The sequence below is a fragment of the Pituophis catenifer genome, unplaced genomic scaffold (genome assembly GCF_029215685.1).
Source record: "Pituophis catenifer annectens isolate HBS135680 unplaced genomic scaffold, rPitCat1.0.hap2 SCAF_4, whole genome shotgun sequence".
In the NCBI taxonomy this organism is placed as follows: domain Eukaryota; kingdom Metazoa; phylum Chordata; class Lepidosauria; order Squamata; family Colubridae; genus Pituophis; species Pituophis catenifer.
Window position 1 is genome coordinate 36,621,807 of NW_027256884.1, and position 24,455 is coordinate 36,646,261.

The window sequence follows — 24,455 nt, forward strand, 5'->3', positions numbered from 1 at the left end:
ATAGATCCTACAGATGATGCTGTTAAAAATGATTCATGCAGGACAAATACAACGGCCCATGAAAATGCTACAAGGATGAAATAAACACATAACAATTTGTTCCAAACTGCATCTTATGACAATATTTCCAAGGACAGAAAGTATGTTACTCTATGAATAAAGAAATACTATTCTTATACATAAATAAAAATCACCTTCTAGTAGCCTATTTGTCTTCTATATCAACAGTTCTTCCATTTCGAGGCTGAAAATGAATAATAAGATGGTGCTTGATAGTATTCCTTATGAGATACCAGTGAAAAAAAACCTTTGTACTAAGTTTGCAATAAAATTAGGAACTAGGTAATTAGCAATATCATAACACTTAGACTTATATACCACTTCACAGTTGCTTTACAGCCTCTCTAAGCAGTTTACAGTCAGCATATTGCCCCCAACAATTTGGGTCCTCATTTTACCAACCTTGGAACGATGGAAGGCTGAGTCAATCTTGAGCCAATGAGAATTAAACTGCCAAATTAGTAAGAAAGATGGGCCAATGTTTCAATTAATCCCTCCTTCCCCATCCTATTTTATACTTCCTGCCCACTTCAACATCATTTATTCCACTGAAATAATGAGAGTGCCATATTATGATTCAACTAGTACAATGTAATAGCTTGTTTTGGCTTTTTCCTCCGTCAATTTCAAAGGAGAGACTACTAAGCATAATTATATTTTGCTGTTATGTGCAGAAATATTTAATTGGTTTTCTTGACTAGGCTATTTTATTCCTCATCAAGCTTTTAATTAGTATAATATCTTAGCTTTTTAATTTTGGGGAACAGAAATTCATTTGTATCGGGTTTATATAATTTGTTATAACCTATAAATATGGTCTCCATTTTTATTTTATAACAAAATGGCTGTAAATGAAAATGAAGTTTCTTCTTACAAGGAAACAGAAAAATTAATACCCTGAAAAGAAAAAAGGATCGTCCTAAATCATCCAAACCATCCTGTAAAATAAATAAGAGAGATTTAATAAAATACTTCAAAACTCAATGTAAGTGAACAGTTCTCAAACAGTTCTACTGTGTGACAGAAGCATGAAGTTGTAAATCATCTCTCTCTCTCTCTCCCTCCCTCCCCCTCCCCCTCCTTCTCCCCCTTTCTCTTTCCAGAATGAGATGCCCTTTCTGCAATTTGCCCAGATGGCTGCAGTGATTGCCATTAGGGATTCTCTTATGGCTTTCAGAGGTCCTGCCCCACAGGTCCCTGGTTGTGAGCTCCCATTCTTTAAGCTGGGCTCTGGGAATCAGTTGGCATTGTTGCTGTTGCACCAACCTCCCAGCTGCATAGCAACTTCCCTATCTGAGCTCTTTGACTCTACTTCTGGATTGGCAGTGGAATTCCTCAGATTTATGATTCTGGGGGACTTTAATCTGCGTTCCCAAGGAATGGACTATGAAGTGGCTCAGGAATTCATAGCTTCACAGTAGTCACAGTTCTGTATGCTCATAGAACAGTGCATATCACATTGTATTGGTTGCCAGTTTGGTTTCAGGTCCTATTCAGAGTGCTTGTTTTAACCTTTAAAGCCCTTCATGGCATGGACTGGGCTATCTGACAGACTTGCCCCTCCCCAGTTACTTCAGCTTCTCTTATTAGAACAGTCAGAGAAAGCATGATGCAGCTACCATCAGCTAGGGATTTACATTTTGTGGGTCCCAGGAGATGTGCCATGGTGTTCACATTAATTGAATATTCTTCCCTCCGAAATTAGATTAGCTCTCTTTTGATATTCCAGAAGGCCCTCAAGACCTGGTCTGGTTATGTTAAGAATGGGACATTTGCAGCTATAGATTTTGCTTTAACTTTTCTTGGCTTGGGGTTTTAAATATTTGTTTTTATACTATTTATTTCTTAATTTCATTTTTTTACATCTGTTATTTTTATATTTGTGGTTTTTATCTGTTGTGTGCCATTCAGAGTCATTTTTGGTGAGATTGTTGGCTATATGATTTGATTAATTAATCTATCTATATAAATAAAAATATAAATGTTCGTTTGTTCAAAATCATAAGTTCTTCACTGATTGCTTTGAAATTTTGACACAACGTTGCATTCGAATATGCACGTGTTTTTATATACCTATATTATATAGATGTGACACCTGTGACAGGTAAAAACATGCTTTCTTGAAAAACAGCGCCAGCTGCTGGACATAAAAGCAACACACGCTATACTAAATATTTTATGCTTCCATTTCAATGTTTTCGATTTCCGATTTCCAAATTTCCAATTTTACGATTCCATTTCAATGTTTCCAATTGCATTGTTAAATTGAAATTTCATTGTTAAATGGAATTGAGCTGTGCCGTATCCCTCTGTAGCTCAGGTCACGCCTACTTTGCGTCCGTCCCACCAGTCTTTTCACTCGGTCGATTGGATTCAGACCTGAGTTGCCTTTCTCTACGTTTCTTTTTGGACTTTAACGCCGCAGCACCACAATGGCAGGCGCGAGCCGGATCTTTTCCCCTCAGCGCCGCCGCCAAACCCACAAGCAAAATGGCGGGAAATGTCAACTGCTGCAAAGCATCGTCCCAACTAACGGAGTATGCCGTACCTTTGGCAGGGACCCTGATGCCACCTGTGGTGCGGAGAGCTGTGAAGGTGAAGGCGGTTATACCGGCAAGCCGGGAAACCAGCTCTTACACCTGCAGCAAAGTATCCTCGGAGGCGTCCAAAGACAAACCTCCGGAGCCCCAGAAACGCAAACTTACCGACGGCAGCCTGAACGGAGGCCTCTGCCAATCCCACAACGCGCAGCTCTCCCAATACAAGCACCAAATAGGTAAAAGTCCAAGAAAGCAATTGATTAAGCGATGGTAAAGTCCAAAAAGAAAAGTAGAGAAAGGCAACTCAGGTCTGAATCCAATTGACCGAGTGAAAAGACTGGTGGGACGGAGGCAAAGTAGGTGTGACCTGAGCTACAGAAGGACATTATTGGCACTCGGTCAAAAAAATTTATACCCACAAGACTGGGCCACAGCAACGCGTGGCCGGGTACAGCTAGTAAATAATATAAATGTATACCCACAGGTATATATACATAGAATGAGAACAAAAACTAAATTAATATTTAATATAATTGCTCCCTATTTAGCTAATATTTTTCCCTCTGACATTAAAAATAAATTCTTCAGAGAAGGTAGAGGTGGTAACAAACATTTTGGAGCTGTAAGTCTTCATCCAATAGCCCAAGGCCATAGTATATGCAGACATAACAATGGGTTGTGAAATATAATAGATGGTATAAGATTCAGAGGTCTCACACATGCAATACAAAACGTGGTTCCTGGCATCTGTATCTTTAATTTGCTGATTGTAATCAATCAATCCAAATCCCCATCAAAAGGTATGGGAATTGGCAATAATATTCATATATAACAATAAGAACTGCATTTTAACATTACCTTTTTCATGAATTCTGCTGCAGCAAACTGCAATTCCTGCAGGAGAGAACGCATGTGAATTTCATTAGCTAAATGCCTTCAATTTGTATCCTGTTAATAGTTGTTGGTAGATTGTTCCATTGTACTATATTAAACAGAGCATTCAAAAAGCCAAAAAAAAAAAAAAGGCAATGTTTGAAACAGAATAAGAATAATAAACATCTTTAATTTATTGTAAATAATTTTTTGTCCATGTTACAGACAGAAAACATGCTTTGGCCACTTAAACCAAAATAACACAGACATGCCCCTGAACATAATAAAAGGTAAAAGGTAAAGGTTTCCCTCGCACATATGTGCTAGTCATTCCTGAATCTAGGGGACGGTGCTCATCTCCGTTTCAAAGCCGAAGAGCCAGCACTGTCCGAAGATGTCTCTGCGGTCATAGAGCATGACTAAACGCCAAAGGTGCACAGAACGCTGTTACCTTCCCACCAAAGGTGGTCCCTATTTTTCTACTTGCATTTTTTACGTGCTTTCGAATTGCTAGGTTGGCAGAAGCTGGGACAAGTAACGGGAGCTCACCCCATTACGCGGCACTAAAGATTCAAACCGCTGAACTGCCGACCTTTCTATTGACAAGCTCAGCATTTTAGCCACTGAAACACTGCGTCCCTTTGCTCTGAACATAGTCATATCTTATATTTTTTTATTTGTGCTAGGACTTTTGCCCTTTCTTCCTCTTTTTATTATTTACTGAATTTTAATCCAGTCACAAGTTATAATTAATCATTTTTATTTATTGAACTGGTTGCCAGTTTATAATTATTACAATTTACTTTAGAGAAGTACTCCATCATATCACAATAATACAGGGTATTATGCTCCTGTGCCAACAAACAGAATAGAATATGGACAATATTTGGATTTGAAACCTTAACTGTGAAGAGTATTAAGAGTTGGCCACTATTCATAACAGGTATAACATTTACTGTTGTGACTGAATTTAAATAAACAGCAAAGTGAGAAAGACTGCATAAGATAGAAAGGATGGAATATAGAAAGAAAGAAAAATATTGGAGAAAAGAAGGGAAGGGGAATAGTATTTTTCTTTAGTAATTGCTCACAAGCTGATCACTTGACACAATGACTTTAAAAAGATTAAAATGTAAATTAAAAGACGCAAAGTAATATGGAATATCTGAATGCATACCGGATTAAGGAATCTTTTCTTTCTTCTGTCCGAGAGCTTTGGAGCAAGGCTCATTAAAGGATGTAGAGGGAATGACTATAACAAAAAGATATTGTGAATGCTACTTTAGATGTTAGAATATTAGAATAAGTAATATCTAAAATCTAGATACCAGCTAACTGGTTTGATGCATCAATATTTCTAATGTAACCATCCATAAATTGGAGCCTTTTAGAGGTCTGAAACAGACATACTGACCGGGAACAAGAGTTGCATGCAGATAAATCTGAGCCCACCTGAGGATGAAGCTGCATATTACGGTACTTCAACTCTGGATGTCTTGTTTATGCTATGTTTCTATCTATATAAACTACATTTGCTCTCTGCCTTTAGCTGAACCACTTGAAAACTTACGTAAGGTCAGTGTCTATTGCTTGTTTTGTCACCAGCACAGTAATCACTGTACTAGCCAAATTATTCTTTTTATTATTGACAGATATTAATGATATAAGTAGTGACTGATAATACTGAATGTATGTAGATACAATTATGAATCATCAGGAAGGAGAATCTAAATAACTTTTTGAACAGGGTCCAAGGGACTGTATTTTGCATATTATATTACAGAAAGCTTTTGATAAACAGAAATTTACGTCATTGTTTGTAGTCCATTTGGCTCATGAAACTAATCCTTTGACTTTTTTTAAATCTTGAAATTAGAATATAAATTACAGCATACCAAGAGTTCATCAAAATAATGAAAAATGCATTATTTGGACCCTCTTTGAAAATATCCATGGAAGATCCTTTTCATTTTACTTTACTGACTTGCTGCTTAAAGAAGTTATAAATACACTGAAGAGGTATGTTATTTTACATACCTTTGTCTACTCTTTTGTATGTTAAAAATGTATAACAAATGAATATTTTAAAGTACTAACCCCAGTTTTAAGTGGATATGTTGGGTCTTGAGCTCTAGAGTAGTGAAATAAAAACTGCATAAAAAGAGCTATTTTAGTATCTTATAGTGTTTCAATTAAAATATTTTGCATATCAATTCTATTTTAAAAAATTAATACTCACTCTTTTATACAATTCCTGATTATTTTCCTAAGAAGGACAATGATGATCATATTAGATTAATAATAACTATTACAACAAAATATTATGGTACCATTTGCAAGGAGAACAATCACCTTACCTCATCTATCTGCAGGCTGTCAAAGATGGAGTTACAGAAATCCAAAAATGCACTGGAAATCTGGAGGGAAAATGTATTTCAAAAATAATTCTGCTGTTGATATTATTTGACTTCAATTTCCCCTGAAATATTATCATCCATCCATGAGAGTTAGAAATTTTGAGAATTATTGTCCAAAGTGATCAAAGGGAGAGTTCTTCAGGATGACCATGATATATTATTATAGATGTAAGCTTTTTTAAAAAAATATGAAGAACTTTTAAACTAATTTTAGTGATACCAGTGTTAAATTAATATATTAATAAGCATAGTAAAATACAAAACATTTATATTATTTTTGATAATTCCCACAACTGCTTATTAGTAAATATTTGCCATTTTCTATACTTTATTGCATCAGTTATGAACATAACATTATAAAAATGTTTTATGAAGCAACAGTTTAAAATGTGAAACACATTAATTATTTGTCTCTTACCTGTGGCATGATCACTATAAAAATAGACTGGAATGTTAAAACATATACTATCAGAATATAAAGGTTTACAATAGATCACTTTACAGATGTATGATCTATAAAGTAGCCAAAGACAGTCAAAGAAGAGTTGAAAGTAAATCAATAACTTTTAATAAATATTTTTAAATATAAAATTACTTTTTATACTCACAAAATCAGATACTAAGACTAAATGTTAGATTATTCCTTATGTTGTGTTATTTTCACACTGTTTCTTTTATGTGGAGTTGTGGTTCCAACAATATTAGTTGATTAGATATACCCATATCCAAATGGTAGATAGGTTGGAACGTGTAGTTAGTTAATATGAACTAATATGCGTATGGATAGGTTGTGAAATACAGCAATTTTACTGAAAATTGCTTAAGAAAAAACAAGTGCTTAAGTTTCAGTATTAGAAAAGGACAAATAATTTACATGAATTATTTGCTTGAAAGAGGTTTTTAGAAAAATAAAATTAATAGTATATGGGTGAATATGTACACATTTTTGAATGTATTTACATTGATGATTACTCTATACTTCTAAACTAATTACACATTTTACCTGAGATTGTTCAAAGAGTTCTGTCCACTGACTGAAACATAGTGCCAGCCTCTAGAGCAAAAGGAGAAAGAGAAACTTCTAATCTAATTAAAAACTTGTGCAAAAGATTATGATATTTACAAGTTCTAACATTAGTTCATATGCACTCCATATTTGTATATTTTGCTCCTATAACAATTCATTTATTTAAATGCATTTGCATACAGCAAGCACTACTGTATTTGGCCTTTCTTCTCTAACTGCAGTAGATTTTGTATTTTCTAGGGATGTACTATTATTTTTATTTTTCTGGCGGAGACATGGAAAATATATTAAATATTATGTACCTCATTTTTAGGAACGTTTGATTCATCCAGATAGCTGGCAAAAGTCTGAGGAAATCCTGTTAAAGTGAAATAATAGGTAAGCATTTGATATAGTAAAACATGACTGATTTAATCTCAATTAACATAAAGAAAATGCATACACTCCTGAAAAAACTTGTATATTATAGATCAAACAAAATCCTCTGATCAGAGAATCATATCACTTCCTTTCCTAGAACTTTAACTTTGAATTTAGCATTTAAAAAGTTCATTCTGTAATTAACTCCCACCCTCACTTATAAAAGAACAAAAACCTTTAAATTGGGATACAAAAATAAGACAATATTATGTAACTGAGAAGGAAGAAGAGAAAGGGAATACATCCTCACATATGAATGCATATTGACTTTAAAGACTTGTGATCTGGTTTTAATTAATTAATTTTCATGAATTGTTTCAACCAAAACCTTTATCTAAAAATTTATCCATAGAAAAGGATATGGCTGCCATGTTCTATTCAGGACCTTGGATAGCTCAGAGATTGAAAGTTCATTTGCGCTGAATTTGTGCAAAGAAAAGAAGGAAATGCAAAGCCTGTTAATCAAACACTAAAACTATTAAATATCAGTCAAGGAAAATCAGTATTTTATTTATTCAGCACAAGAGTTATGTCTCTTATGGTAAAGTTCTTAAAACAAGAATTCCATTTTAGGTCTTTGACTTGTAAAGCTTATAGAAACAAGAAGTATACTATATACAAACCACAAACAAAGTGGTATTAATTTGTACAGTAAATCACTCATAGAGTCGGGGCAATACACAAACATCTTTAATAGATATGGAGTAAGAATGATTCTTACCTGAAGTGAATTGTCCCATGCAAAAGCAGATTACAAAGACCAAAGGGAAAGGAGGAAATGACTGTTTCATTTTCATCCACCAAATCAAACCCAAATTTTTGTGTATCACCAATTCAAGTTCATGAAGCAGCCAGGTTGCTACTAACCTTTCTATGCCTAGTCTAAACTCGAGAGGCATCTTTATTTGCAACTCTGAAGAATGAACCAATCAGTGCCTCACAGTATCCTCGTTTTCTCATTAAGCTTCATGCTGTGTCTTTATTTAAGAAGCAAAGTTTTCCCCCATCAACTCTCAGCAAGTCTACCAATTAGTTAGATCTCTATACACAGAATGAAAGTCCTTTAAAAGGACAGAGAAGCGAGGGGGACTAGGACATAGCCAGGTGAGAAAGGGAAGTGCCTCTAAAATTTTATGGTGAAATAGTGTGGCTCAAATAAGCAGTCTCAGTAGGACAATTGGATACAGGCTTAATCATGCTTCCAACAGACACTGAAATCAGTTTCTATATTAATAGACTTAGACTTATATATCGTTTCATAGTGCTTTACAGCCCTCTCTAAGCAGTTTACACAGTCAGCATATTGCCCCCAACAATCTGGTCCTCATTTTACCGACCTTGGAAGGATGGAAGGCTAAGTCAACCTTGAGCTGGTAAGAATCAAACTGCCGAACTGCAGTCAGCCGGCAGTCAGCAGAAGTATCCTGCGGTACTGCATTCTAACAACTGCGCCACCATGGCTCATATGTTAAGAAAGCAAAAAGGAAGCAAGCTATTATTATTTGTAATTCAACAGGTATACTCCATTGGTATGGAATTGGATATGTGGAGTCCTAGTAGTGAAATGGGCAGCATATAAATTTAATAAATAAATTAAAAATTACATTAAACTTGACAACTCTATTTTTTTAACAGTTTGATCTTTAGATGAAACTAGAAAACCCATGATCTGTTGGATGATCCCTTCAGAGATATTCCTTACTTAAAGAAACAGAATGACCATGGGTGGGCAAAAAAGCAGTGGAAGATGGAGGTGACTTCTGACTTCTGCCAGCTTCCCCACTGACTTTGTGCAAAGCTTTCAGGGAATGTCAGAAATAACAATTACATTACTATGGCTAACAGTGACGTTGCTGCAACAGCCAGAACTTTGTGAATACAACTGTGTAAAGATCCTTGAAATTTCAATTACACATGAGTAAGGAATCCCATATTTTGTACCTATTCTTTATGTTAGCAGATTTGAGGTACTTTGATTCAAATATTTTTGTGTTATGATACTAACTGAAGGTTACAAACAGACAAGCAGACAGTAAAGTTTTAGTAGCATATAGATAAGAATCATGCTTCATGCTACTTATAAAATGTGGTAGATTCCAAGTAATGCCTATCTCTTTGTTAATTTGCCCATGCAATAAGGTTATCATTCAAACTTCTGTTCTAGGTTCTCCTGCCACTTCAATGATAATAGATTTGTAGATACCCCTCCCTTAAGAGGGGCAAGGTAGGTATGAAATGTAAAATCTCATTTTCTTGGGCTAGTTTTAGTTACTCTTATTAAATTACTAACAGTTTAATGATACCAATTGAATTGTAAAATACATCATTCTTGTCATTGGCTTACTAGATAAGCACAACAATTTGTTGGGGAAATGCACATTGATGTATATGCAAATAGAAACTAGAAAACAGCATAAAGAAGTAAAAATATTTTCTATACTAAACTATAGTAAAGTTAAAAGTGAAAGTAGGTGCTTAGAATAACAGGAAAGAAATAGAATGACAATTGTTAATAGTGATAAAGTAGCTATAACAATTATAATATCCATTAAATAAGTAGTTATTGAGTTTTGAAAATAGTGCATTCAGAATAAAATATGTATTGGTTTCATTGTTTCTTTTTTAGAATCAAATCAAAACTTTACAACAATTATTGACCAGAAATATAACTAATAAAACTTAATAAAACATTTAACAAATTATCTTTGTAAGCAAGGATACTAAATCTCTGCAGAAAATTAATCTGTCCCATGATGGTGACTTTCTCATGGTGTATCTGTTTTGTTAAATAGCAAAATTGGCAATGGAATACCTCCATTGGGCCGGACATCTGCACTCGGAATGCCTGGAAGGTTTGGCAGGAACTCCTTAGCCTCCACGTTGAGGTTGTGTATTGCAGCTGCTTGTGTACCTGCCTACTCTGCTGATGGAGTACTCTGGTTGCCCCGTATGTCTTGGTTTGTCAGGGTAGGTTGTCCACTTCCAAAGGAGGAGTCTCGTGGTTTGGATCTTACGATATCAGCCATCTGAGTTGTTCGAAGAGCCGGTGGTTGAGGTTCTCCTCCTTGTCCCTGCTGCGGGAGTTCTGGTCCTCCACATAGGCCTTGACACGCTCATACAAGTTCTCCTTCTCTAACTGTCCAGGATTGAAGTTGAGTGAAGCATAGTTAGCCTCTGCCTGTAAAACTTCAGCCAGTGCTACTTTTCCTTTTCCTTTCGTACTTCAAATAGTCAAGTCTGGCCTGAACTTTGGCCATTTCCTCCTTTTGTCTGGCCTGAACTCTGGCCATTACTTCTTTCTGCAATTGCTCTTCTTTTGCCACGCTCAAGGCTGCCTTGGCCACCACAGCTTCGGCTCGATCCTTTGCAGCTTCAGCAGCTAGACTCCCCGCCGTCGAGATCCGAGACCTCTGGCTATGACGAAAAGAAACCTTGGCAAAATTGGCAACCTTGGGATTCCTTACATAAAATTATTCAGTATGACCGGGAAGATTAAAAGAAAATAGCTGGTAGTTATGCTTGCAAATCAGAATAAAACACACATTTTAAAAAAATATGCTCCATGGTTTCATTTCTATCTTATCCACATGGCTGCAGTCTCTGTGACACTGGAATATTTTAGAATCTGTCCTCCAGTATGGATAAAGGGAGAATATTAAAACAAGTCCTGAAAAAAGACCTATCTATAGTAGGTCTGTGAGAATACAACTACAGTATTTTGCACCCTCTGTATTTTCTTCAATGATAGGGATATCTTCAACACGTGGCTTTGCTCATTTAATAACTGTTTCTTCAATTCATCACCTAATTATTTCCTTGGCCTTTGTTACAGCTCTCCTGGACATGTCCTACGATGAGGAGGAAGGGGGGGGGCAGGGCCTTCTAGGGACAAGTGTTTTGGTGTATTTCCACTAATTATAAAGCCAACAGAATTCTCGAAATCCCTAGGACACCATTCTTGCATCCACTGGCAGCCTCTCAGAATTCCAGGCATCCAGTCCCAAACAAAGGTGCTGTGATAAAGATTCAACAACAGAGGACAGAACTCAACACATCTGACAGACTTGCCAAGAAACTAGCCTGCAGAAGAACCAATGCTGAAAAGTAAACTCTCACAACTATATATTGGATGGAGGCTCAACACACCTGATTTATTGGCCTCACTCTCTGGGAGCAGATACTGAAGGGTTTTTTCCCCCCAAACTGCAGTTCTAATATGTTTACCTTGCCATGCCATGCTTAAAACTCTAGCTTCCACCTCACCTTGTGTTTTGTCTTGTTTTTTGGATTTGTCACTTGTCTAGTAGATTCCTTACCGCAACCTGAGCCAACCCTGTGATTACATTTATAGTTGCTGCCTTAAAATATTAGTAAAAAAGACTAATTTTTGCCTGAGCCTACATATTCACTGGATATTTTCTGCCTGAGCCTACATATTACTGGACTTTCTATCTTGCTGGCTGGCAGTCAATAGTTTCAGTACAGAAAAGCCTTATTGAAACCCAAAATCAATAGGAACTTGGAGATAGAGTGATTAGATATAATTTTATTGTCATGTAATTATCCTTTGTAATTAGAGAAATCATCCCAGTGGTGGCAAGATTAATCTTTAGCCAGGTAAACAGAATTGATTGCCAGATCCTCTCTTTATCGTGAACAGCCCCTTTTCCAATTTCAGAATTGCATTGGGCAGGATTCTCACAAATCCAGTCTGCACTTTTTATATGGCAAGAAATCATAAACATAAAATATGTGGTATTTTAAACAACACATTAAGGATTGTTCAAACAAAATCATATTGATCACCTTTCCATTATGTCAATAGAGTCTATTCAAAGGCTGAAATTCAGCATATAACTTCAATCCAGGATTTTAAGTCCCAAATCATAGCTTATTAATTATTTTTGGCTTCATATCCCATATTTCTTTCAGAATCTCAAGATAACATAATCTAACATTCCCTCTTTCTATTCCTCCCCTCCACAACAACCTTGTCAAGTAGATTTTATTTATTCAGTTTTGATTCTAGGCACTCCAACTGATTCTGGGTTTCTCAAAGAATAAAGAACATAAAATCAATGAAATATAGTTAAGTTAAAGAACAAATAGAAATTACAAAACAATTATATGAAGGCAAGCCATACAACAATTATAAGATATAAAAAGAGCACAAACAGGAGTCTCAACCTTCCTATCCTGAGACGTAGAAATAAAATGTTTTCAAGCTCTTCCAAAATGCCCTCAGGTTGGAGATATGACACTGGTTAACTGAGAAGAATGAGACATGCCAATTCTGCCAGATCATACTAACCAGACAGCAAGTGTGAGAAACAGGCAGGCCCTCAAAAACCAAGGTGAAAGCCAAATGTGGCCTTATAGGTCACAACGAGGATCTTGAATGGCACACCAGCAACCAGAGCAGCTTGCAATGCAAGAGAGAGACACATGGACATGTGAGGTAGGCTTGTTCTGATTGGTAGCTCCAAGTAGAGTACGTTGCAGTAATCAAGATGTGAGGTAACAAGGGCACGAGTGACTGTCTGGAGAGCTGCTTGATCCAGGGAAGAGTGCAACTGGATGACAGGGCTAAGGAAGCGTGAACTTCCATGGTTGAGACTCAAATCAGGATCGTCCTATTCCTAATCCAACACTATGCCAGCTCTCTTTCCAGTCCTCCCCCGCCACCCAAAATTAATATATTTGGCTACCCTCCAAGTTAATTAAATCCAAAGTTCTTTAAAATACAATATAGTTTTAATCATATTAATAATGATTTACCAACCCAAAATGGGTATATTAAAAAGCAAATTCCCTCAAATATACCATCTCTAGGCAAGAAAAATTGATCCCTGATTCATCTGAATTAAACAGTGATGCATCCAATAAGCAGGAAGAGAAAGTTGGCACATGACACCAGAGAAAATATCTAAAATGTATGAACCCATTTCAAGTATATGTTTGAATATATTTGAAATATGAACAACATGAAGGAACATTTTATCATGCTTGGTGGACATGTAAAAAAACTAGAAATTTTGTATTCAAATGCATACATAAATAATTAAGACTATTATTCAGTGGAAGACAGTACTTTTACTTTTAGGATTGATGGATAAATAGTTAGAAAAGAGCCATGGAAGATTATTTTGATTCAATTCAATTCAATTCAATTTATTGAGGTCATAGACTAGTACAAGCAGAGTGTTCTGTGAATGGATGGATGGATGGCTGTCTCCATAAAAGGAGCAACAAAATAGAAAACATTTTGTAGTTTCTCCCATTCTGAAATTACAGGGCAGAGCCTTTCAGCCTTTCAGATACATTTTTATATTTACAATCCAATATTGCAGAGAAGATAGCATAGCATCAGGCAAGGGAAAGCTTTCTGATGGCTAGGTGTTTCTAGCTGTGTAAGGTAACTGGTACCAGTGAAAATATATCTGTTGTATACTGGTGACAGGAAATCTGGGTCCTTTCCTAGATCTGCTTGCCCCCCTGCATCCTTTATCCTTTGCTTCAGGATTTGTTTTGCCCAATTGTATTCAATTTTAAGAACCGAAGAAGGAGGGTAGCCTAGATTTAAAGGATTAGATTCAGCAGCCTTGATCCATGTGGGATTGAAAATTATCCTAAAGAATTAATGGTGCTGAGCCTTTAGGCTAGGTTAGTCACATTCTTGGCTCGACTTTTATAATATCTCTCTTCAGGCATATATTTGGATTTGAGACACAGCAAGATATTTGGAAAGTTGCTCTAATGCAGGGGTGTTAAACTGATTTCTTTGAGGGCCAGATCATCAGCCTCCACGGGCCAGGTGGGGAGAGATGGGACTGACGCCTCCCATGGTCCTTCCACATCCCATTTTCGGCCTAGACAGCCTCCTGCAGCACCCTGCTGCCAAAAACAGGTCTTACTCGAGATATCTTGGTAAATCCTTTGAAAATGTAATTTCCAAATTTCAGAGGGCAATGAAATGAAAATGTAATGGGTAGAAGTTCTGAAACCTGGTAAGTTCACATCAATATTAACATTAAAATTAAATTAAATTAAATTAAACATCAATACCCAGGAAGATACTGGAAAAGATAATCAAAAACAGATCTGTGAACATCTAGAAACGAGTAAAGTAATAACTAGAAGTCAGCATGGGATTGTAAAAACAGATCATGTCAAACTAATCTCATTTTGTTCTTTGACAAAGTGACTAAATTAGTAGATCAGTGAAATCAGTATATTTGGACTTTAGCAAAGCATTCAACAAAGTAGACCACAACTTACTTCTTGGTAAGCTAGAAAAAAGTGGGTTAGATAGCATCACCACCAGATGGATTTGTAACTGGCTGACAAACTGTACTCAACAAGTAGTCCTTAATGGTACAATGTCTACATGGAGGAAGGTAAGCAGTGGGGTACCACAAGGTTCCGACTTAGGCTCAGTACTCTTCAATCTCTCTATATAAAAGGCAAATATCACTCACTCATTGTCAAATCTCTAGAACTGTAAAGCCTACAAACTTGAAATTTGGCACGTATGTTCCTCTTGGCTTCTAGGTGCTCGCTAAGAAAGGATTTTTTGAGATGACCAGATCATTAGTATTTCATATATAGTATTATATTAACATGCTCTGATGCTAAGGAGTTAGACATTCTACTCCCCCTCCCCACCTGAAAAGAACTCTGTTCCAACTGCCAATTGCTTTATATTAACCCCTCCCCACCTGAAAAGAACTCTGTTCCAACTGCCAGTTGCCTTACATTCCGTTACCTCAGTTCAAACTGGCAGACATTCCACTCCTTCACTCAGGAGCGGTTTGGGGCTTCTTACAGTACTAAACATCGCTACCTCACCAAAATATCTATGCCTTCCACGTATTGAACTGCTTCTGAACTCAAGGTGGTGGGAGAGAACCTCAGATTGATTACTTCAGGGACAAGGTTATGGATCTTGGACCTCAGCTACCCTGTGCCTGATGCTATGCCCTGGAGTGGCAAGATGAGACTCCCGGGACGTGCTGCAGTGGTGGTAAAGTCCAGCTCCCTCCTCTTGAGCCCTACCTTGAACCCTTACACAGCCTTCTCACCCACCAGCATCCAATGGCAGAGCACTTTCTTTCCACTGCCTGGACGTACAACTGATGCTTCCAAATGACGTCTTTTGGGGCCAGAAAGGTGAAGGAAGGAAATTTTATGCCAACATTCAAAGTACAGGGGCAGGTCTACCACAAGACAGGGAGTATCATGGCGGGGCCTCAGCAACAGCCTTCATTTCTCCAGCTTTGTGTCAATTTATCAAACCCAATCACATAGTTTCATAGCGAAGCATGGGTATCCAGCTAGTATCTTCATAAACAACTTAGATGAGGGAATAGAAGGGGAACTCATCAAATCTGCAGATGATACTAAGCTAGCAGGAATAGCCAACACCCTAGATGACAGGTTCAAGATCCAGATGGATCTTGATACACTTGAACACTATCCAGTGAACAATATCTAGCAAAATGAAATTCAATGTAGAAAAAACTAAACTCTTACACTTAAGCAAGAAAAACCAAAAGTACACATATAGATTGGGTGAAACAGGCTTAATAATAGTGTGAGAGGGATCTTGGAGTCTCAGTGATCAATCAGTTAAATATGAGCTGGCAGTGTGCAACAGCAGCGAAAAAAGCCTATCTAATCCTAAATTGCTTTAACAAAGGAATTCAATCAAGATCACATGAGGTACTAATACCACTCTATAAAGCCTTAGTAAGATGACTCCTAGAATACTGCATCCAGATTTGGTCACTACACTATAAAAAAGATGTTGAGACTCTAGAAAGAATGCAGAGAAGAGCAACAAAGATGATTAGGGGACTGGAGGCTAAAACATATGAAAAACAGTTGCAGGAACTGAGCATGGCTAGTCTAGTGAAGAGAAGGACCAGGGATGACATGATAGCAGTGTTCCAATATTTGAGGCACTGTCACAGAGAGGAGGGGGCTAATTGGAATTTTCCAAAGCACCTGAAGGCCAGACAAGGAATAATGGATGGAAACTGATCAAGGAGAGATTCAATCTAGAAATAAGGAGACAGTGAGAACAATCATTCAATGGAACAGTTTGCCTTCAGAAATTGTGGGTGCTTCATCACTGGAAGCTTTCAAGAAAAGACTGAACAGCCATCTGTCAGAAATGGTATATGGGTCTCCTTACTTGAGCAGGGGGTTGGACTAGATGACCTACGAGGTCCATTCTAACTCTGTTAGTCTATTATCCTATCTCTTTTTCTGCTCTGCTTCAATAAGTCGTTCCTAGGTGGTCCCGTGATTTTAATACATGATTACTGTGGTGGGATTACAGGATTTATTTATTTATTAAATTTATATGCCACCCATATTGCCTATCATTGACTACTTACAATCATAACTTACTTACAATCATAAGAACAAGCTAAACCATTAAAATTTTAAATTAATATTGACACTATAATAGTTTTAAAATTAACAAGATTGGAAGAGAGTGACATGCACATGGGGAGGAGGTGGAATCTTATCTTAGCCCAGACCTGTCAAACTGGCAGCCTGCGGGCTAGATGTCACATGCAGGCCACGCCCACCCTGGCTCTGCAAAGGCAAAAAATGTACTGATACGTCATGATCCTGCCCATGACACAATCGAGGAATTGTGATGAAATCTTGGAGAGAGAAGTTTGATTAGAATTGTATGTGTAACTGCCAAGAACAATGAATGAATGTGTGTGTATACATACACATACACACATACACACATGTTTTCCTTTTTTCTATCTTCTTTTATTAAGATATCTGTGTTCTTTATTGCAAAGCTCTTGGAAATTGCTAACAATTGCTAATTATTTATTAAAAAAGAGATGTTTATAAAAAACAATCTGATGTTTAGAATCTTAAAACATTTTCCAATAACACAATAATTTAGGGCTTTCCTAAACTGCTAACATACAGCTCCAAATTGTGAAGATGTACTTAGTTGTTGCCCATTTGGCATTAAAGAATTAGTAACAATAACTTACTTTTAGCCATCAAAATCTTTTTCCATTATGGTTCTCCAAAAAAATAGGAAATCACCTGCAATCTTTAAACTGGAATTATCCCAAACCATCAGTTTTATACGTGAATGGAAAATAAATTTAAACTTTCGCCCAAATCTTTTTTGTGTCTAGCATCTGTTAATGCTGGATAAACAGGTACTGTACATCTCAGATAACCGAGATGGGAGGGGATAACAACTTTCCAGCTCAGCTTTCAAAACATAGTTTAGGTCCAAAATGAAATGGGTATGAAACTGCAGGCCCAATGCAGAAGCTGGAAGAAGATTGTGGTTCACTAAACCCAACATGATTCCAGGCTTCCAATACTAGAAGCCTGTGGGAATCACTCTTGAGGCACATATAAGCACCATTTATGAAGAAAGCTGTTATTGGTCAACCTTTGCTTCATTAACAAACAAAGCCGCGGTTTAAGCGAGATTTGTCTCCAGCCTGTCTCCATCCAGATGGCGGAACAGCATTTGAAGAACCTCCCCTTCTTCTGAACTTCCACTGAACAGGGTGCCCGCCTTTCCTCCTTGCTTCGCCCGCCCTTTGAGGCTGAGTCAGCTCAGCCCCCCCCGAAGACATTTCCCTCCTCCCGCTAAAAGGTGTACCAGTTGGCGCAGTACATCTTTTAGCTACTAGGGTGCTGTAACCTAACTAATGCTTGGGTTAAACTGGTTTTAGCGTGTTCCTTTGTATAGAGCTGCAAAGCAACTGTCCGATTTGGGGACCCTAAGAGGCTTTCCTTGAACTTGGGTTCCTTTGGACTTTAATTGCTTGCCCTATAAAGGGGATTTAGCTTTCCATTATTTTCTTCAAGCAAGATTCAAAGCAACCTGCACTGTAGCTGGATTGTTGCTCTGCATCAGATCTTTCCCGTACAAAATGCCTTTGCAACTTGCTCTTTAAATGCAGATTGAGCTGGCTAGGCTGGGAGAAGCAGAGTGTATCATGCAAATTCTATCTCCATGGAGACCATGTGGCTCTGCTTGCTTTGTGCTAAAATAAGCCTTTTTTTTTCTTTTACTACTGATGTAAGCTTCTAAAGCAACATACACACAAAAACTTTGCAAAGGTGATTCAAACATGCAGCCCTGGGCCTCTTTATAGCAGGGCAATCTTCTTAGTTAACACAAGAAACGTCTTTCCTCTTTGTTCCAAGAAAGGGGGGGGGGGGGTTGGCTATTCATTCTGTCCTTTTACTGCCAAGCACAATACTTTACTCAGTTAAATCGAAATGGAGTTTGGGATGCAAAGAGAAGGAAAGCAGGTTTTGTCACTTCCATGGCTAAGCAAAGGTCTCAATTAGGTGCAAACAAAGTCTTTTTTTTTAGTTGTGCATAGAGAAGAGGTGCACTTTTTTCCCCTCTTCACTCAAACAGAATGTCCCTCATTGTTCCAAGAGAAAGAAAGGAGGGGATCTGGCAGTCTATGTCATATTATTATTCTGTTCCCAAAGCATCTGGCTCCACTGGGAACAGGCAGTTAAACTCTAGCAAACAGGTTTTCATACAGATATAGTTTATTTGGGTATTCTCAAAATCATAGACTTACAATCATAGTGAGATTATTTCATAATCTGTCCCATTCCTAGTGTAAAATGACTGTAGATCTGTCCCCCTATTCAGAAAGCGTGCTTCTCTCTTCCGTGGCAATTCATAATGCCGGGCTTTGTTCTACACCCCAGGCAGAGAGCCTCAGTGGCCAATCAGACACACAGATGTCATGGACTACATTTCCTATAATGCAATCTCTCTCTACATCTCCCACAATGCAATCTCTTAAGGAGACAGCTCTTAATTCTTAAGGTAACTAATTCGCTATCATTCACCATCTGAACAGCACAGGGATTGGCTCGTTTGACACGTCCTCGGGAGTAAGTATTGGCTTCTCCGTATGCAGCAGGGGGGAACTGGTGGCGGGCATAATGAGAGGTTGTTAAGTCGCCTGGGAGTGGGCAGTTAACACCAACATCCGTGTCTTTGCATCAACGGTTTACCTACTGTGGACTCAATCATTGCTTTCTCAACCTAGTTTTCCGAGTACCCGTAATACAGTGAACCACCAATGGTCTGGGTTTAAGCAAGATGAAAACCTTTGTGGTTCAGAGAGAACGTAACTGATTCTTGAATTTAAAGCGCATTAAAGAAACTATGTCCATTTCTTACATAAGTGTCATAGCCTAAATATACAGTCCAAATGTAAGCTGGTTTATTATTTTGGAACACTTAATTAACTATTGACAAATTGTGTTTTTACCTGATTGAATTGACCCATTTTCTGGATTTGCCATTGAACCATAAACTAACCAAATAGGTAGCGTCAGATAGTTAACCATCAGATTTGTCCTTTTCTACAAATGTTTTACATACGTCCTGAAACCCAAAACTGGCTGAATTGCTCAGGAAAGAAATCTTCAGTCTCCCACACTCAGTGTGCTATAATTGTGAAAAAGGGCATATTCAATATTGGGAAATTACATATTAAACAATTTGTTAATTAAATACAGTTGCTGTAAAGTGCTCAAATTGGTCAGCTAGGTGGGTCCAGAGAAGATGAAGTCTCATCTTGCAAAGTTATGAGTTTGATACTGTGAATCTTGTGTAGAGGGTCCTCTGTAGTACAAGTAAATTTTGCTTAGAGACACAATTGCAACCCACAACTTGTAATGTTACTTCCACATTCTCCATTAATTTTGCTTGTCGGAATCCACTTAGGAAGCACACAAATAATAATCATGTGACTGTGGAACACAGTGACAATTATAAATGTGAGAATTGGTCACAAAGCTGCAGGGTTGTTGTTTTTTTACACCATTGTAATTTTGGTCTCTAAATGAGGCAATCAGTAAGCAAGGACTGCCTGCTTACCTGTATCAGCTCCCTATAGTCTACAACCCTCCTAGTTAATAAAGGCCTCCAGGGAGATGATAGAAAGCTGAATCAGAATGGTAGTAAATCTATCCTTCAGAGAAGGAATTAAACATTTTCTTTGAAAAAAGGGTAGCATGCCTCCTCCGGAAGCCATCACTCAACTGATAATTATTATCAATCTCCAGCTTCTTTTGGGGCAAGTTATACAGCAGGTTTTTGCCCTGAACTTGAAATCCCTGGAAAAGCAGATTATCTGGACCCATTTCACTTTTGGCTCAGCATAGAAAAGGCATTGTTCTCCTTATCAGTGATTTCTGGTGGGACAGGAAAGTGATCATTCTGATCTTACTTGATTTCAGCAGCTTTCAATACCTTCTTGTTATCATTCTGTCATTCTCTAAGCATCAGGAATGGGGAGTGTTATATTACATAGTTGTCATTCCTGAAGGGATAGAGGCAGTTGTGAGGGCAAAGTTGAGCAATGGACCCTTCCATTGATGATTACTGTAGGACTTGATATGATCCTTATTCCTATTCGACATTAGTCTGAACAGGGTTGTGCTTCCCAGTTGTTCACAATTTGAAGATCTCAAAGAGCAGGTGGCAGCTGTGGGAAAGAGGGCCTTTATATATAGTAACTCCATCTTAAGCAGCAATTGTCTGGGAAAGCAGGCATTAACTCTGTGTCACTTGTGCCTTGGTCACCTCTCAGTTGGACTGGTTCAATACACTGTACATGGATCTGCCTCAAGGAACATTGAAAACTACAGCTGGCCCAGATTGCAGCAGCTCAGATGTTGATGATATACCTCAAGCCAACCACATAACAATTCTGAGGAAATGGAATGCAGAAATTAACAGTAAGATGCTGGGTACAATTCAGAGTGCTGATTGTCAAATTTAAAGACATTCCTGATTTAAGCTGCTTTTTCCCTGTAAAGTCTGCCCACCCCATAAGATTCAGTAGGAGAAACTAGTTACACGTCCTCATGAGTAGAGATTATCACCATCAGGAACCACAGAAATGTTCCTGTTCAGACACTGCTCTCTCCTCTGGAATACTATATCCCCACCCCAATGTTGGATAAGACACTTCACTACTGTTTTTTATGAAGCTTGCCTTTGGTGAAAAGATTGGAATTCTGTTAAAGTTTTACTTGGAACTCATAGTTTATAGGAATATTTTTAGTTATTTTTTATCGATTACATTAGGGAGTTATACTCTGCTAGGAGTTGGCAGATTAGATCAGTAAGTTCTGTAAATAAGTTCTTTTTAATGATAAAAATAGGCAATTGACAGCATATTTATTGACATATATTTCTTATTTTTCTGTGGGATTTTCTCTCCACTAGATGATGAGATTATCTAATAATTATGAAATTATCAAAGTCTGAAAGTTTGTCCCAAATCACTGGTGTATATGCGCATATACTGTAGTAAAATTGTTGTTTTGAAATGCCACAATCTCTTGTTCTTTTGCTCAATATCTAGTGTTAATCTAGCTTTCTAACACAATCAACTTGACCTTGACACAGAGACAAAATAAGAACATCACTTGATTCTGAGTGAAAATAACTTGAAAAAAATAACAGTCTACCAATTTTTCTTGGCTTATTTGCTAGGATATTCAGAGCTTTGTTACTTGTGATTGAAGTAAGAGTACAATATTAGTATTTCTATTAATGTTAGTGTTTCATGTATTTTGATTACACAATCCAAGAATCTATGAAATAAATTAAATGGCAGTTTTGGCAGTTTTGTCCAAAAATTGGTTGATAAAAAAAAAAGGAAAAACTTTTTGTGATAGACATTGCACGTTCCAAAGGCTAATTGTTCCCTGAACCACAATCAAAACCACATTAGTGGTATGCTTTTTCATTGATTTTTTAAATGTATTTTGCATCCAAAATCTACCAGAAATAGAACTTTTATCATTTGTCTTTAAAAATCACACTTGCCTGTACTAATTGCAATGAAAAAGTATTTACCAAAATGGCACCAAATATGTTGAATATCCATATTTATTAAATATACTTTGCATTCTGGGAAAATTAAAAATAAATTGGTGACTCACATGAAAAATATAAAATAAATTCTATACAAAAATAAAAACACAAGAACAATACAATAGTGCTGTAAGAACAGACTATCTAATAATGCGCAGAGCAGGGGTGGGTTCTACTTACCTTTACTATCAGTTTGCAATGGGGTCGCGCACACCTTGCTTCGCTTGCACACACGCACGCTCTTCTGAACATGCGCAGAAGACGTCGGGGTTGGTGGGCGAAGCCTCCCACCGGTTTTACTACCGGTTCTATAGAACTGGTGCGGACTGGGGGCAACCCACCACTGGTGTAGAGGTGCTAGGTCTAAACCCAGTTCCTCACTTACGATTTATTAGGTTCTTTCTCATGAAATGTGTAACAAGCATTTTTCTCAGGGCTTATATATATTACATAGCCCTCATGAGTACTGTTATAATTATTTATTAATAAATTAATTAAATTTATACAGCTGCCTATTTCAAATTAATGGGGATTTACTGTAGGGCAAATTAGGAAAAGTGACTGATATATTTGCTTTATTTTATTTTCCACATCCCCTGAAAATTTCACTGTTCGGCAGGAAAAAAGTCCACCTGTTCTGCTCCCAAATGTGGGCTAGGAAAATTTTGATAGATGTCTAGACCCATAGATTTAGGCATTTGTCAAAATCTGGTATTGAGACTGCTGAGCTGTGAGCCACATGGGAGTTTCCTGATGCCGTAAAGCAGGAGTAGAGAGCATATTAATTTTTGTTTAATCAGTCCCTAGAACAGGAGAGGAGCTGGAAGTTCTGCAATGAAGGAGAACCTCTTCCTTTGCATCAAAATACTTCTCTCCAAATGAAAATACAATTTGGTCTTTAGGTCAAAGCCAAGAATCTTTTTACAGGTAGTCCTTGACTTACAACTATCATGAAGCCTGCCAATTAACAGTCATAAACCATGAAGGTTATAGTGTGAGTCATCATACGACCAACACAGTTTTATGATCTTTTTTGCAGCAGACATTAAGCAAACGCCACAGTCATTGCACAAGCCTATTGTTTGCTATGAGGCATTTTTGCTGAAAACTGGAAGCAAATGATGATTTTCAGCAAAAACTTTGTAAATCATAATCATGTCACCACAGGGTGCTTGAAATTGCTGTAAATATTGTTCAGTTGATGGTCTCCCAAAATATGATCATGTGACCAGCTAACAGAAATTTGGAATGGGATCATAAGTATCCTTTTTTGAGGGAGGAGGGGCTGTTGCAACTTCCAGCAGTTGCTAAACCACTAGTTATAAGTCAAGTTAGTCCTCGATTTACAACAGTTTATTTAGTAACCATTCAAAGTTACAACAGCACTGAAAAAAGTGACTTATGACCGTTTTTCACACTTAACAACTTTTGTAGCACCTCTATGATTATGTGATCAAAATTCAGATGCTTGGCAACTGACTCATACTTATGACCATTGCTATATCCCAAGGTCATGTGATTACATCTTGCGATTTTCTGACAAGCAAAGTCAATGAGGAAGCCAAATTCACTTAACAACTGGGTTACTAACTTATCAACTGCAGTGATTCACTTAACAACTGTGGCAAGAAAGGTCATAAAATGGGATAAAACTCACTTAAATGTCTCTCTTAACAACAGAAATTTTGGACTCAATTGTGGTCCTAAGTCGAGGACTACCTGTATATTAATTTCAATTGACTTTTCCTTGCCCATATTAGATTAATTAATATCAGTGGATAGTAAAATAATGGTAATTATTTTATAAAATTCATATACATAATTAAGCCAAATTTTTAATAAAATACTAGTACTCAATTTTGTCTTATGCTGAGGTCAATGTAATATATGCACCCCACACCTGTATCAGCAGAGGAGGCATGCTGCAGGCCTGTCAGACAAGGAATTCTGGCTGGCGGGGTCCAGAAGATGGGTTTCTGACGTGGCGCCTGCCTTTTCAAACCTCTGATCTCCTGCACTGAGATAGGCCCCACCCTTTTGAACTTCTATAAGAGCCTGAAGACCTGGTACTTCTAGATGGCCTGGGAGACCCAACAGGAAACACAACAGGTTGTGAATCCCACCTCCCCCTATGCATCCTGCTCCCTCCGTCCCCATCTTTTAACTATAATTCTATTTTTGATTGT

At 37.4% G+C, this 24,455-nt stretch overlaps 1 protein-coding gene across 1 annotated transcript; it reads right to left on the reverse strand.

Moving 5' to 3' along the window:
• Window positions 1-221: 221 nt before the first annotated feature.
• On the reverse strand, window positions 222-8,236 carry NMS (neuromedin S). The gene is made up of 10 exons (XM_070943861.1): window positions 8,059-8,236; window positions 7,220-7,275; window positions 6,894-6,944; window positions 5,831-5,890; window positions 5,713-5,739; window positions 5,571-5,624; window positions 4,651-4,725; window positions 3,459-3,494; window positions 935-998; window positions 222-244 (listed from the first exon to the last, which is right to left on the reverse strand). Exons 1-10 carry the CDS (start codon window positions 8,234-8,236, stop codon window positions 222-224), a joined length of 624 nt encoding a protein of 207 aa, XP_070799962.1.
• Between the last annotated feature and the right edge of the window lie 16,219 nt (window positions 8,237-24,455).